The sequence below is a fragment of the Neltuma alba genome, unplaced genomic scaffold, assembly GCF_004799145.2.
Source record: "Neltuma alba isolate B1F8T4 unplaced genomic scaffold, ASM479914v2 tig00011388_pilon, whole genome shotgun sequence".
NCBI lineage: Eukaryota > Viridiplantae > Streptophyta > Magnoliopsida > Fabales > Fabaceae > Neltuma > Neltuma alba.
The window spans coordinates 24,889-41,093 of NW_021636081.1; the positions used below are offsets into that span (position 1 = coordinate 24,889).

At 34.7% G+C, this 16,205-nt stretch overlaps 2 protein-coding genes and 1 pseudogene across 2 annotated transcripts; 2 read left to right on the forward strand and 1 right to left on the reverse strand.

The window, feature by feature from the left end:
• Positions 1–682: 682 nt before the first annotated feature.
• Positions 683–1,958, forward strand: LOC114712649 (flavonoid 4'-O-methyltransferase-like). The gene is made up of 3 exons (XM_028897201.1): positions 683–1,042; positions 1,268–1,485; positions 1,656–1,958. Exons 1-3 carry the CDS (start codon positions 712–714, stop codon positions 1,956–1,958), a joined length of 852 nt encoding a protein of 283 aa, XP_028753034.1. The 5' UTR covers positions 683–711.
• Positions 1,959–9,577: 7,619 nt separating this feature from the next.
• On the forward strand, positions 9,578–10,795 carry LOC114712653 (BURP domain protein RD22-like; annotated as a pseudogene).
• Positions 10,796–14,015: 3,220 nt separating this feature from the next.
• On the reverse strand, positions 14,016–15,906 carry LOC114712654 (TMV resistance protein N-like). The gene is made up of 2 exons (XM_028897202.1): positions 15,401–15,906; positions 14,016–14,922 (listed from the first exon to the last, which is right to left on the reverse strand). Exons 1-2 carry the CDS (start codon positions 15,904–15,906, stop codon positions 14,016–14,018), a joined length of 1,413 nt encoding a protein of 470 aa, XP_028753035.1.
• Positions 15,907–16,205: the final 299 nt, after the last annotated feature.

Sequence of the window (16,205 nt, forward strand, 5' to 3'; positions counted from 1 at the left end):
TTACATTGAGTGTCTTTAACACATTTTTTTTTTCATAGTCATCCTCTTTCTCATTCGCTTTCTCCCTCCTCAAATGAAGATTTTTAAAAAATATTTTTTTTTAACATTTATTCTCTTTAATTAACTTTACCCAATTTTTTACTTATATTTTATATATATAGGATTAGACGGAGTACTCCCTCTATCCTTTATTATAAGATCCTTTTAACTAAATTGTGCAGTTTAAGAAAATAATTAAAATTAGTTTAAAGCAATTAATACATAGCAAATACAATTTTTTTTTTCAAATATACCCTTATATATAAATGGGCATATATGAGAGAGTAATAGTGAGATAAATGAAGAAAGAGAATATATTAAATGCATTAAATTAGGAGTAAAATAGGTAATAATACATTAAATGCTTAGACAAACTCAAAGAGGATCTTATAAAAAGAGACAAATCCATTCAAAAAATTAGATCTTATAATAAGGGACGAAGTAATATTGTTTTAATAATAAAGAATCAAATTTAACGACATTAAGTATCCTTCTCATTTATAGCAAGACAATGAATTAGCTAATGTGTAATCTTACATGCATGTTTTACACTTGGCAAAATCACAGTTCCCAACAAGAAACCGAGACACATTTATAGCAAGACAATGAATAAATTGTATGAAGGAAACGCACCTGCATCAATTCATTTGACAATTCCTGCTCTCCCCAGCCATGGATGGAACTGGAGACAAAACAGCAGACTTGTTTCATGGCCAAGCCCAATTGTACAGACTCATGCATCTTTGGATGTCTTCTTTATGTCTAAAGTGTGCAATTGAGCTTGAAATACCGGACATAATCCACAAGCATGGCCAACCCATCTCTCTTTCTCAGTTGGTATCAGATCTCAAAGTTCCACCCTCTAAAACTACTTTTATAAAAGGGCTCATGCGCTTGCTGGCTCACAATGGCCTCTTCACCATCATCAAAAGCAACAACAATGAAGAAGAAGAAAGTGAAGTATCATATGATCTCACTTCTGCATCGCAGCTTCTTGTGAACGGCATAGACCATTGTATATCTTCAATGGTTCAGTTGACTGTAAGCCCAGCTTTGCTTGATTTGTATCAAAACTTGGGGAAATGGGTTCGTGGGGAGGAAAATACATTGAGAGAGACATCGTTTGGCGTAGGCGTTTATGAATTCCTTACTCAAAACCCAGAAGATTTGGCGGTCTTCCTAGAAGCAATGGCTAGTGATTCCAGATTCATGAAACTGGCAATGAAAGATTTGGGATCTGTTTTTGATGGACTGAATTCCATCGTTGATGTTGGCGGTGGAACTGGTACAGCTGCTATGATTATTTGTGAAGCATTCCCTAAGTTTAAATGTACGGTGCTCGATCTTCCTGAGGTTGTCTCAAACTTATCTGGAAACTGCAATATGAGCTTTGTTAGTGGGGACATGCTCAAATCCATCCCTCATGCTGATGCAGTGCTGATTAAGGCAAGTATATTCTACATAAAAAATACAACGTTACATAACAAATTTAAATCTTGCATCCTCGCAATTCTACAAGTTTTTCATTTTTAGATTAAATCATTTGATTTTCAGATATTACTCAAACACATGAAATACCTGGAATGTTAGATTACTATCTATTTTCGTTTTTACAGTGGGTTTTACATGACTGGGGTGATGATGATTGCTTAAAGATACTTAAAAATGCCAAGGAAGCTATTTCAGGCAATGGAAAAGGGGGAAAAGTGATCATCATAGATACAGTGTTGAATGAAAAGCAAGAGCAGCATGAAGTGCTAGAAACAAAGCTCTTACTCAACATAATGTTGGCGGCTGAATTCAATTCAAAAGAGAGATCCGAGGAAGAATGGAAGAAACTATTCCTGAAAGCAGGCTTCACAGATTACCAGATATTTCCTGTATTCGGCTTTAGGTCTCTCATTGTTCTTCATCCCTAGACTTGCTGGGAATCAAATAACTTGTTTTACATGTTTTAAAGTGAATAAATTTGCAGTAGAACAAGAAGAGTTTTGATTCTTCTGCAATTTCAATGAGCTACATAACATATCGCGATAAAGAAATTGTTCCCCATCTTATAACTGCGGCCGAATCATCTAGCAATTTATAAACATTCATGTTTACATAAAGTCATTACTCAGTTGAGTGAAAAAAAAAAAAACACAGTTATTACTGATGAATGAATAAAAAAAACTAATTTGTAGAGTGCATCTGTTAAAACATGTTAGAAGACAAGAAAGAAATCAAAATAGCACTATATCATGCACGTTTATAACCATTCAAGGGAAGGAAATAACCGACCTGAATTGTCGTATTTCTCCCTTGCTCAGTTCTGAATCAATTGAGTTTCCAGCACTTAAGAGCATCGTATTATGCATAGAGACATATTGGCAGCTATTAGCGACGATCTGGACCAATGAATCCACTTCACAGGCTCTGTTTCTGTACTCTACTGTGCATCGTATTGTACCAATATACCACGCAACAATTGGTAGATGTGGAGATCAGTATCAATCCATTTCATGGAATGAACAGCTTGGTAGAGTTAAAATCACCAGTCAAGTGAAGTTTCAAATGGAAAATGTTGTAACAGCCAGAAAACTGATGTTAACTATATAAAGCATGGAGAAAATTAAAAAAGGAGTGTTATCCATGTTTAATACAAACCAAATATTTGTATCAGATATGATAAAGCCGTTCAAATAACACTTGGACGATTAAAAACTTGTTACCTTCCTGTGTTGGATGTCCATTGCATGTGCCCAAGTCCATGTTATTATTTATGTTTCGTAGGCTGCAGCCAAGCGTTTCACTAATTTAATGACAAACTACCATCATTTATTAATTCTTGTTTAGAAATGTTTTTCCTTATAAGCAAAAAGTTTAGATGAGTTGGATTTCAAAAGCTCACTAGGATGAGGGCATGCCTCTAAACTTAGAATGCTTAGAAAAGTACTTACAAATCGCTCACTAATAAGGTCTTTATATTAGCAATGGGATTTGAACTCACAACTTGTGAATTGTAAGCCAACTCCTTACCAACTAAACTAACTCTTGTTGGTAATTCTTATTTAGAGTTTAAAACAAGAAAAATTTTAAATAGGCATGTCCTTATTGGAAATAAAAGCCTTTTTTTTTTGTGTGTAAACTTAGAGCATCCTCAAATCATTTTGGACTTGATAAAATCTCTGTCGAGCTGTGAGTATTAATTATGACAAATTTTTCTATGTTTTGAAAATTCTTTATGAAATGACTCTGCAACTCCTTCTTCACGACGACCAATTAATTCACAAACTTTTCGCTTGAATAAACTATAATGAATTTTTCGAAGTTTTCTTGGTAGAAGAGTTATTCAAAATAATTTTAAAACCAAGGTAACTCCTGCCAATTGCTATTTTCAAGTAATATTGATAAGTAAATATTTCATAATTAAATAGGTTAAATTCTGAAGTATACTTGTGTAACACCCCGAATTTTCTGACTCAGGATGAGCAGAAAAGAGAAATTTCATTAAAATTATTTAATAGCTCAAGCACAATTAGGAAAAATTATGGAATATTGATTTTTCAAGGTTTAGAAATATTTTGGAAAAGTTCATTCCCCAAAAAGTGGCTTAAATAAATTTAATAGATAATTTTAAGAGAAAAATGGTTTATTTTCTCTGAAAATTAGGGAAAAATACTTAGAGGTTTCTAAATAACTAGAAAATTTTAGGGAAATTATCTTATGATGTAGAGAATTTATTTGAGGCATAAAATCCTTAAAATGGGTTAAGGATTAATTTCTGGATTTAAGGGCTATTTTCTTCCACAATTCAAGAAAAATAGGTAGGAGATGATTTTTTGACCCGAACTTTTTATGGACATTATTTCATGGGTCAAAGAAGATAATAGAGAAGGAAAATCCAAACAAAACATCATGGAAAAATTTTGGATTTATTCTATGATTTCAGAAATTTAGTGAAAGGATGAAATTGGAAATAAGAATGGTTAGAGGGGCAAAATGGTCCATGAAATTTGCTTATATACGAGTAGCCTTCTTTATTAACCATCAGCACCGTGCGTCTCCTTCATTTCATCCTTTCCGCGGCGTTGAGAGAGCTTGAGAGTGAAGAGAGAACGGTGGAGAAGCAGAGAAGAAGAAAGTACCGATCGGACGCCTGAAACTTGCATGCAATTTTGGTTTTTGACCGAGGTGAGCCTCCTGATCATTCTCCCACTCTTCTCTTTTCTGTTTTCTGCGTGGTCTGGGCGGTGATGGAGGAGAGAGAGATGGGTTTTAGAGAGAGAAAGTAAAGGAAAGATGAAGGGAACCGGTGAACTCTTATTCCACGAGAAGACTGAAGTTGGTAGGAGTAGTTTTTGAGCTTGCATGTTCCTTTCTTTGTTTTTGTGCTGCTGTCCGAACAAGGGGTACATGTTTGGAATTGTTTAATAATGATTTTCGAGTGGCATGATTTATCTCGCTTCTGGTTATGGGGTCAATGTTCGCTTATGGGGGTCCTCCATGCTGTCAAGTTGTGAAGCTAGTGAGAGGTAGTAGTTACGTGTGTGTGTGTGTCCGAATGGTTGCTCTGTTTTAATTCGGCCAAACAGGGGTACATAACCTGAAGAAGTTGAAGTCAGATTCATGCATGTGTGGAAAGTGTTCTGTTCTGAATTGTAAATGACATACGAACATATAGAGGAGCTTGAGAACATAGTTTAATGGGTAGAAAGAATACTATATGAGTAGGAGATGGGTGATTTCGATTCATAGGACCAGAAAGAGCAAAACACGTTTTAGATAAATGTGATATATATATTTATGTATATGTGCGTCTTGGTCATGTTTGTAGGAACTGAATTTGTACAGTTAAATAGTTTTGAGATATGGAAGTAGAAAAGTTTTAGTTTGAGGAAAATTTCCAGATTTGAAGTAGAAGCATTCAAAAGCTGGCTTTGATATTGACGTAGGTGTGAAATAATTTTCAGAATTAAGGAGAAGGGTCCTTGTGTACTAAGATGGTGGTTAATGTAAGAAATTGCTAAGCAGAAGGAATGGAAGAGATTGTATTGAATTAAGAGTAAAGGAAATTGAATGATAAGATTATTGTTAATTATTGGAAGAGCATGTAGAAAGTTCATAGATTGAAATTTTGAGGCTTGACCGAAGGATTTATGAATTGCACTTAAATATGAGAAGTAGTTGGGGTTGTAAGATGAATGGTGAAGAATGAAGGGATTGATTGAATATAATGAAAATTTAGGGATTAAATGATTGAGTCTTAGAATTTATTTAGAAAATTGTTTGAGGAATAATTCCCAGATTATGAAAGGTTATTGGAGGAATGTTAGGCCAAAGATTAAGAAGATTAATAGATGGTTTGAAATTGAAATTGCTTGGCTTGGAAATAAGATGAAATCAATTTGTCTCTCTCGGCCATGGGTGAAAATTAGTGAAGTTGGATTTTAATTATTTTTACTTCATTGGGATTCGGTGACTGAGGTATGAAGGGCACTTGGTTGTCCTTAGAAGTGACATACATGTATATATAAAATCTTTGACTAAGATGACCAGTTACTATGTAAAGTAACACTATGAGTTGAGATAAGGAAGGAAGCATTCCAAAGAGAATAGTTTGAATAAGAAAAATTATCCAGGGTGACCAACTATTGTGTAAGGGTAGAAATTAAAGAAGATTTGGGATTTAAAAAGTTATTTAATTTATGAATTATAGTTGGATCAAATATTGATCTATCCTTACGAACATGATAGGTTTTGATATCTGCTCAAGCCCACCAAGAAGCAGAAAGATAGGAGAACGATAAGATTTGATTTGGAGGGAAGCAGACCAGGTAGTAGTTCTTTCCTCCCTTACACTTATGTATGATTGCTGCATGTCTGTTTGTGCCATATTGCTATTCAAAAAGCATGAGAACATGTAATCCTTAATTCCTTGCATGGATTATTTAGCTGTGATCACGTGCAGCTGATAGACATGGGGCAGTGATTGCCAATTATTTGCGCTTTACTTATTCAGCTTGTCTAACAGACATGGGGCAGTGATTGCCAATTATTTGCGCATTATTTATTCAGCTTGTCTATCTGTCATTGCGCATAAATGCTTAATTGCATTAGCTTGCAAGGTTTTGTTCCATATGGCTTGTTTTGCATGTTTATGTGATCTGCACATTTGTTTGATGGAAATTACTACTACGGGGATTCTTCGGAATCTCACCCCCCCAATTTATGATGAACAGTGAAGGCTAGTAGCTAGAAGGACAAGGAGGTTATTTAAGAAGAAGGTGGGCTGATTGAAGAGCAGAGATACCTGTTATAATTCTGTAAATTGTATAGTAAATATTCGGGCAAGTAACTTTACTTGCTTTATGGAAATATTATTTTGTATCCTTTAGAAGAAGGAGGAGAGCATTGCCAGGTGCACGTATATGCTGTCAACCAAGAGCGTTGCTTTATTTTTAATATAATATTATAAGATTGTATAGTATGAAATTATTTTAGGTGATAATAGATTGAGTTGAAAGCATGGTTGATATTGGATCACTAATCTGTTATCTGAAGGTTTGAAACATTTGATCAACGGATTCCAATGTTGAAGGAAAAGGAAAAAAAAATTCCCTGTCTTTTCCCAGGACGGAAACCTGGCGTTAGTGATTCACAGACGTTAAAATGATCCTATTAGTATATAAAAGTGAGGTGTTGCAACTTGGTTTAATTTATAGATTTTTTATACTTATTTAATTATCTTTTATATATTTCTTCTTTTATAAAAATTGTAAGATAAAAAAGAATTTTGAGACAAAATCTATTCCTATCCTATTTTATTTCTGAGGAGATATTAATAGATATGGGAGAGGAGAAAATCATTTTGTGTGTGTGTGTGGGTATAAACACATATGCGGACCTTAAGAGGAGGAATGAAGAAAGCACACTCTACCTTCTTATGGGTTGAATTTGGCCCTAAATATAATATTTCAATTCACTTTATCTCTCTTTTTTTCCCCAAAATATCCCTATTTATTGTAAGGAATTCTGACCAAAGAATAATTCGAATCGTCTAATGCACATGATTGAGAAGAATTAGTTCAAAGAGATTAATACATATTTGTGACAAATAACCAACTTAAATAATTTTTTTAATATCCTCAAATAAATTTTCCACAAGTGCATTTGCCTTATTCCCATGTTGTTTGCATCAAACATTTTGCTATTAGTTAGTTAATTTATAATCACCGAGCATCCTGCCACGCATCCAGTGCATGTCGCCACACCAACATCCTTCACATGAAATATTGGACAAGTAGACTATTTATCACGAAAAATTTCAACAGTTTAACATTTATATAATCTAAAACTTTATCGCTATTACATTCTTTCTTGCATGTCTTAAATCGGGTGCAAGTTTTCCATATATTATATGCAAATAGTTATTTGCATTGCGGGTTTCTCCAGATGAAGAAAGAAACATCAAACAAAAACTTAGAGAAATCTATCGTAGTTCTTTTCATGAAAAATGGAGTTAGTGAGTGACATTTTATGACGTGCTACATCTCATAAAGAATTTTCAAAATGGGCCCCATATTAATTTAAATGAGACCGAGTAAAAATCTAAACCTAAATTCAATCAGAATTGACTAGCGGCTACACTCAGATAAACGAGTATATATCTCGAATATCTACAAATAATTCCAAATATGCAATATCAGATAAATAAATAAAATATTGAATATTTCGTTCTTGTTCAACTGACCTTACCCTTTTAATAGCTTCATTTGTACCAATTATTTTAGACCCATATAGACCGCATATACTCTAAATTATATATTCGACTTCCTTTGTTTTTTTTCTGATTATTTTAAAAATTTAATCAAACACGGTAAAATATCATATAAGAGTTTTTTTTTCAGAAAATAATTAATTTTTTAATAATAAAAAAAATTAAACAAGCATCCCTAAATAGATGCATCCTTGATGAAAAGCAAAAGTCTGGACATTTTATGTGACCTGTCCTTATCAATATATAAAGACAGTAGAATATATAATTTAAATTCTGTGCTCTATTTATATATATATATATTTTATGGATCTAAAATAATTAGTCTGCAGATATAGAAAGGTTAATATCAGTGGAGCCTTAAAGAAAAAACAATGGGGATATAATTCGCTTGTTTTAACATGTTGTGAGGAAGTAGTCCTTTCCATTAGAACTAATCCCTATAGATGTAATATGCAATATTTGATAATTGATTTCCATTCCGGCAACCAATTAGGTCAGCATAGTCATAAATTGTAGTAGTGGCAACTTAACGGTAACGTCTAACAGCTACACCCCCAAAGATTAGTTATAAATCATGAACCACGACTATGTAAAATATAAATGATTTAGTTGCTGTGCTCCTTCTAGTCCGTAGTATAAGAACCAAAGTAGACAAATGTCAACAATTGTATTTAGATCGATGGAAAGCAAAGTAACAAATCAAGAACCATAGGCGATGCTTATCGTCAATTTTTCTCAAAACAGGAAAGAGTAGGACCAATCCTTAATGCATCATATGGTTAAAAAAAAAAAATAGCCGGCAGAGGAAATCATGAACCAAGATTTGATATATAAATCCTGCAATTCATAGCAGCGGAAGTCATAAAAAACCCGTTACCATAACTGCATATATGGTCTAAATCATCATTCCATACGTCTTCTGATCTGAAATAGAGACAATTGAAAACACAGCTAGAAGAAAATAAATTATGTCAGGAAATCGGCGATGAGCATAAGCCTAGAGGGAGAGCCTAATCTCAAAACACTAGCCTATTCAAAGAGGAAAGCCTCTTGAACTTATAAATTTCACAACACTTGTGGGGTCCCCTAGTGGGAGAATTGTAACAGAATCTTCTGACTAGTATGCAGACACGATGTAATGATGTCAGCTAAGAATAGCTGTCACTAATCAAGGCTTAGCAAGTGAAAATTAGGCTTTCTTGATACATATACACCCTCCCCCCCCCCCAAAAGTCTGCTGCTACCTCTCGATTCCTTCTTATTCTATTAATCTCCCCCGTTCTATTATCGTTGCTATTCTCGTGGCATAATGCGACTGTGCATTTTTATATTACATATAAGTTTATAGGTATTGATAGCACATCACAAAATATAATATATGGGTTGTCAATACCTGCTACGATAGTTGTCAATCCTTACATCTTAAGTTGTCAACGACTGCTCTTTCAATTGTCAATACAAATTAAAAAAAAAAGATAATTTGGTAATTAAATAAATAAATTCTCTTGCAATAAGATTCCTTGAGAGTTGAGAATAATTTAATGATTTTCAGGGACTTTTTTATATTTAATTTTTTTGGATGAGACTTTGTTGCAATCTTCCCTATTTTAATTTGTATTTCTTCGTGCATATTCATATATGATGAAATCTATATGTCAGGATATCCAGGTCTGGGTCCCATATTTCACAGCAAAAGCCCAATGTGGGGCCCTCTCCGTGTCTATATAATTCCCCTCGGTTTCTCGTTTCGCATCATCGGTCTCGACTTGTTTTGCAACAATGAAGTTTCCACTCATTTCCATCATTACTGCTTTTCTCACTGTGAGCTTCCACTCCCTTTCTTATTCTCTCTCACCTTTTTATTTTCCAGACAGAACTAAGATGTGAACGTGTGCGTCTCTATGAACTAGAAGGTTGTGTTGGTGGCGCCAGCTCATGATGCTGCCTTGGCCCCTGAGATTTATTGGAAGTCCATGCTTCCCTATACTCCCATGCCTGAACTCCTCAAAGATCTCCTCCACCCAACTGGCCTGGTTAGTATGATTAACGGGTAACAATAATAAATGCAGTCATTTGGGTTAGTTCATTCTGATGTCAACGTTGGCAACTCAGGTGGTGGCACCACCAACCACGGCGGTGTGCGTGAGATGGCCGATGAAATGCCTGATACTTCCAACTATCATTCTCCACGAAATAACTATAAGATATTTAGCGGCTACCCTAGATATAGCACCCCACCCCATGACAACACCAATGGGACTGTCTTCTTTTCGGAAAAGGACTTGAAGGCCGGTCATAAAATGAACTTGCTCTTCATGAACATCAACAGCCATGCCTCCTTCCTGCCTCGTCAAGTTGCGAAATCCATTCCCTTTTCTTCAACCAAGCTATATATAGTACTGTCACATTCATTCTACTGAGAAAAAAGATATATATAGCCAAATGATATGTGTTATCTGGTATTTTAACAACAGATGGCTGAAATATTGAACAAGCTTGCCGAGAAACGTGGGTCAGTATATGCTAAGGAGATGAAGACAACAATTGAGATTTGTGAAGATCCAGGGATCAAAGGAGAACAAAAGTACTATGCGACGTCTTTAGAATCCATGGTTGATTTTGTTACTTTGAAGCTTGGGAAAAATGTGAATGCTTTCTCTGCAGAGGCGATGAAGGAGGAAACAAAGGAAGTAGAAGAATACACAATATTGCATGGAATGAAGAGGGGGGGGGGGGACACAGGCGGTATGCCATAAGCTCTATTACGCGTATGCTGTGTTTCTCTGTCACAAAATAGAGAATACAGTTGCCTATACAGTGCCCTTGGGGGGTGCTGATGGGAGCAGAATGAAAGCTTTATGTGTTTGTCACAGAGAGACATCAACTAGGAACCCAAAACATGTGTCCTTCCAATTGTTAAAAGTGAAGCCTGGGACTGTTCCTGTGTGCCACTTCCTTTCTCGATCCACCGTTATGTGGGTTCCCAAAAAAAATTAATGCGAATGTCAGTGATTTATATGTGTGTGTGTGTGTGTTTCAAAAATAAGAGGCACAGATAGAGAGTGTGATGAAACTCACAAGAAATATAAAATAGAGTTTCAATACAATATTCTCTCTATCTCTGTCTCACTTCATATATGATATCACTTGTTCATGTATTATATGATATGCAGGTGGCAGCACGTGTTTATGTATTATAATATATGATATGCAATTTGGATATTCTCAATTTCTCATTCTCTCTCTTTCTTGGCGTCACTGAAAACGCATACAGAATCTCACCTTGGTCCCTGCTGGCATGCAATTTCATTCTTCCAACTTCTAACGTACTACGTCATTTCAACACTTTGTTTACATACTTTGAAAGTACTATGATTGCAAACCGTTAATCGGAGCACTCAAATTAAAATTTGTATTTTTCTTTTGGATTACTATTTACTTGATACATATCTATTTTTTTGTTCAAATTTAAAAATTTATAACTGATTATAGAAAAATCGTATGAAAGTGCTTTAAAATTATTATGAAACCTCTACAAGTCCTTTACAAGTCCTTTGCATGAGAAAAATATCACTCTAGCTTCGTTTCTGATCTAAATAGATGATGACTTGTTTATATATTTTAATATATGATATGCAGGCGGCATCACTGAATAAATCCATTCTACTCAAACTTATTTTTTGAAATACATTCTATAGAAGTTTTTTTTCTTTTTGGAAGCTCTATTCCAAACATTCTAAGACATTTGGAAAAAAAATTATAGAAGATGGAACACAAAATTTTAATCAGGAAAAACCAACAGTGTGGGGATAAAAAAGCCCAAGGTCAACGTCTCAACGACAAGCGAGAAATTTCACTGAGAAAAATAGCATTTACGATAATCGTCTTATCCCTATGAGGACGAAGAGACCATATAGATGATACATCGTTGATGACGACAATTAGACTGCACATGAATGTGACAACAACGGAATGACTTTGAATATTTATCTTTAGAAACCTTATAAGTCCAATAAACCTTGTCACGGCAATTTGCAAATTCCACATCATTTTCAAGCACTAAGCATACAGCCACGCCCCACCATTCACCTGAGCGGCAAGAATCAGGAGTTTTTACTTCGAATGACGCATTTTTTGGAGGATACTCATATGGGCAATCTTCCGCACAAGAATAGTTTCTATGGTGAAACCATTGTGGCACTCCACTACCAGGAATAGTTAATACTCGAGTCGGTTGCATAAAGTCAGACTGTGATGAAAATTATAATATTTAGTGCGTAAGAAACAGAATGATAAGAAAACTAAATAAACTAGAGATTCAAATAACTCACAACTTGTGAATCCCAAGTTATAATTGCAGACATGTAGTCGCTTAAACAGTGGCATTTCCATGTTTGACCTGAGATTTCAAGTCTACATCGAGTCTGTAACGGAAAAAAAAAAATTTGGTATGATATAGAATTATAATGACTAACATGAAAGACATAACAGTGAAAAAGAAATAAAACAAACCTGATATTCAAATTGCTCAATGAATTCCCATAGTTGCTGGGAACTAACATAATGTTTCAATGATGGACAATCTTCTATAATTGATAGGTTTGCTGGAACTTGAGGCAAAGACTGAAGGCTTGGGCAATCACTCAAAGTAATACATTCAAGCTTTTCAAGTTTGGAAATGAGGCCAGAAGGAAATTCAATTAAATTGTTTCCACACAAATCTAGCACTTTCAGTGATGATAAATTGCTAATTCCACTGGATAGTGCGTCATCATGAAGATTGCAATAACTTAAACGTAAATTGCCCAAAGATGATAGATTTGAAAAAGAAGGAGATCACAAAGAGTTTGTTGAACTTGATGGCCTTTGGAGCCTATATGCCAGCTTGAGAAGGGAACGACTTTGTCGAACTTCATGGCCCTTACGTCCCCTAAGAGATAATACTTTTAAATTATTCAAGGATGAAGGCACTTCTCTTATAGCAGTTTCACCCACATCGAGCTCTTCTAATGAATAATTTTCATTCAAATTCTCTGGAAGCCTTGAAATCTTTGAGCAACCAGAAATATTGATATTCTTTATAGCTTTCAATTTTTGAAAACCACTTGGGAGCAAACCAGATTTTTGCAATCCTTTAAATTTAACATAACAAGACCAATCAAATTGACCAATGACTGTGGTAGTTTGGATATAGCAGTCCCCTCTAAATCAAGCTCGGATAAACGTTCCATACCTTCACCAAACTCAGGAAGTTTTTTAACTTTTGAACAACCAAAGAGAACTAGTGTCTCTAAACAATTCATCTCCAATTTTGCTGGAAGATTCTTAAGACTTTTGCAATCTTTAAAATCAACAATGACAAGATTCTTGTGTTGCCAGAGAGAGCGGTGAACTTCAACAAGCTTTATACACCCTTTAAGAATTAATCTTTGAAGATTAGGGGTTTTATCAAAATTTGGTGTTCTGATCAGGTTTGTTGAATGACTCAAATCAATGAACTTCAAACTTTGCAGAAACTGAAAAGAGGAAAAGAAGCCTTCAAAAACCAACAAGAAGCTAGTGATACATGCATCAGATTATAGACAAACATATCTAAGCAGAGGACATTAGTTACCTGAGTTTCTCTCCAAAGTTCTTTTAATGTGCTGTATTGCATTTTAAGATCAACAAGTTCATGAAATTGATTTTGCCTTGGTAGGAAATCTAAAGGATACTCCTTCCATTCGATGACTTTCAATATGTTAGGAAGGCAGTTAAGTCCATCAAGATTCAATTGGCCTTGTGACAAATGTGAATGACTTGACATGACAAGTAACTTGAGATTGCTCATACTTGAGAAGGCCTCATGATCCAAATGTATGATATATGGTTTGTCAAATCTTACCACCATACCACGGATTGCTTCGGTTCCCTATATGTAAAATAGAAAGATCAAGTTAATAATATATAAAGTGCACGGAATTTGTATAAAAAGAATAAAATGCATGGAATAAATTATCGTATTAAGAATGCACAATCACAAGAATGGGGGAAGTTTACCTTCTTATTTCCCAACACATGATTAGCTTCCTCCAAGGACCATATCCTGCTACGTTTCCCTGCATCATCTGGTGATTCATGAACAACAATTTCCTTCCAGCATGTCATGGACCCTCAAACACCCATTGCTTTCGGTTACCATTGACTTCTCAATAAGAATTCCTATGCCAATTTTTGCTCAAAGACCACAATTTTCTAAGATTTGTATGACATCATCCTTAGCCATCCCATTGAAAAAGCAAGCAATATCTAAGAATATATTCTTCTCATTATATTCTAGTCCATCAAAGCTCACTTTAAGTATCTCCAAAATGCCATTTGGAGGAACCTTCCTAAGCGCATCCTCCCATTCTGATTCACTTCTTCCACAAAGAAATGAACCAAATACTTTGAGTGCCAAAGGAAGTCCTTTGGCAGATTTAATCACAGTTTTAGAAAGCTCCAAATAATGTTCATTTGGTTGATCTTCCTTGAAAGCTTTTTGAAGAAAAAGTTGATGGGAATCGACTTGACTTAAGAAATTCATCTTATATTGAGAAACACCATGCTCAACTAAAAGACGCTGATCTCTAGTTGTTATTATTATTCTTCTCCCTTGACCAAACCATTCTTTCTTTCCAGCCAAATTCTCAAGTTGGCTTATTAGACTCACATCATCAAGGACAAGTAGAACTTTGGTATTACACCACCTTTTTTTTTTTATCAGCATTTTTCCTTCGTCACAATCACGCACTTCCATATGATTTCTTCTTTTCGAATGAGAAAGAAGTTTATGTTGCAATGAAAGTAAACCACCTTCTTTTGCAGACTTCTCTCTAACATTATGAAGAAAGAAATGAACTTCGTAGTTTTTGTATATTCTCTCATAAACAATTTTAGCAAGAGTAGTTTTGCCTAACCCTCCCATTCCCCATATTCCTATAAATTGAACTTCCTCCGATGTATTTGACAGAACTGACTCAAATTCTGCTATTTTTACATCAATTCCAACCAGTTCACCATCATCTAAGTCAAACGGCAGTTCATCATTTAATTTTGACCTCATCACTTTTTCAGCAACCAAATCAACGAGTTCTATTTCATATCTGCAAAAGAAATCATAATAATATCTAACTATCACTTTCGCCCAAAAAAAAAATGCATTGTCATTTGATGATTTGAATTGTGTTCTATGCTGGTTTTACTGCAGTGATTTATCATGTTTAAAAAAGAGAGAAATGCCGAAATTCATAGTAAAAATTTAGCATATAAAAATAGATGTCACCTTTGCAAATGAAAGAACGAATTGTGAAGATGCATTATATATACACACACACACACACACCCCCACGGCACAATATATTTTTTATTGCCACATTTAGACGCGCACATGCATGCATGCATTTAATTTAAATGTTTTTATTTCTTATATAAAGATCAATATATATATATGTTTTCCTATCTTATAATAATATCATAATCTTTTTAAAGACCAATATCCAAGTTAAACAATTTCAATTCCTGCTCCGAAATAAGTTCTAAGTTACTTAAAGTCATGATAATTTTTTAAAGTAGTAAAATTACCGATAATCTTGGGAGTTCCAGCCAGCTATGTTAGCAACTTCCTTTAAAGCATCCCTCCATCTTTGCACTTCGTTATGTGCAAATTTTTGTTCATGCTTTACAAAGGCTTCTTCAAAACTTCCTCTTTGATGCCGAACATCAGATGGGTCTATGCCATAAGAGATTGGAAATACATGAAGGCCCAGCTCTTTCTTAAAATGAAGGATCTTTAGGAGCTCATTTAAACACCATCTGGAAGAAGCATAGTTTTTAGAGAGTACAACAATTGCAGATAAAGAGTCTTCAATTGCTTGATTCAAACTCAGGTTGATAACTTCTCCCCTTTCCAGTTCTTCTTCGTCCCTAAGGGTTATCAGTCGATTGTCACACAAAGCAGCATATAAGTGGTCTGTAAATGTCTTGCGAGTGTCTTCTCCTCGAAAGCTTAAAAACACATCATGCTTGTGCTTCCTGTATGAACGAGAACAGCTTGAAGAATACTCAACTCCATGAGCTTCAAGTGCCATTGCAATAAGCAAGCAACTGAACCATTCAAAGTATAAATACAGCCATCAGCCTCTGGAAAATGGTAAAGAGACGAAAAATGTAAAAGTGGAACTTCAACAAACCGCGTGGCAATTAGTACGGAATACTAAAATGGAAGAGAGTGAACCGATTTTTGTGTTTCAAAGCAAAACTTTTTGATAGAAGATTCAAAGAAAGTAATTATATCCGTTTCACTGAAGAAAAGAAAACAGATTATAGAAACCTCAACAGACGGTGCAGCCCAAGATTCACTATTTATGCGCGTGTGAAATCAAAGTAT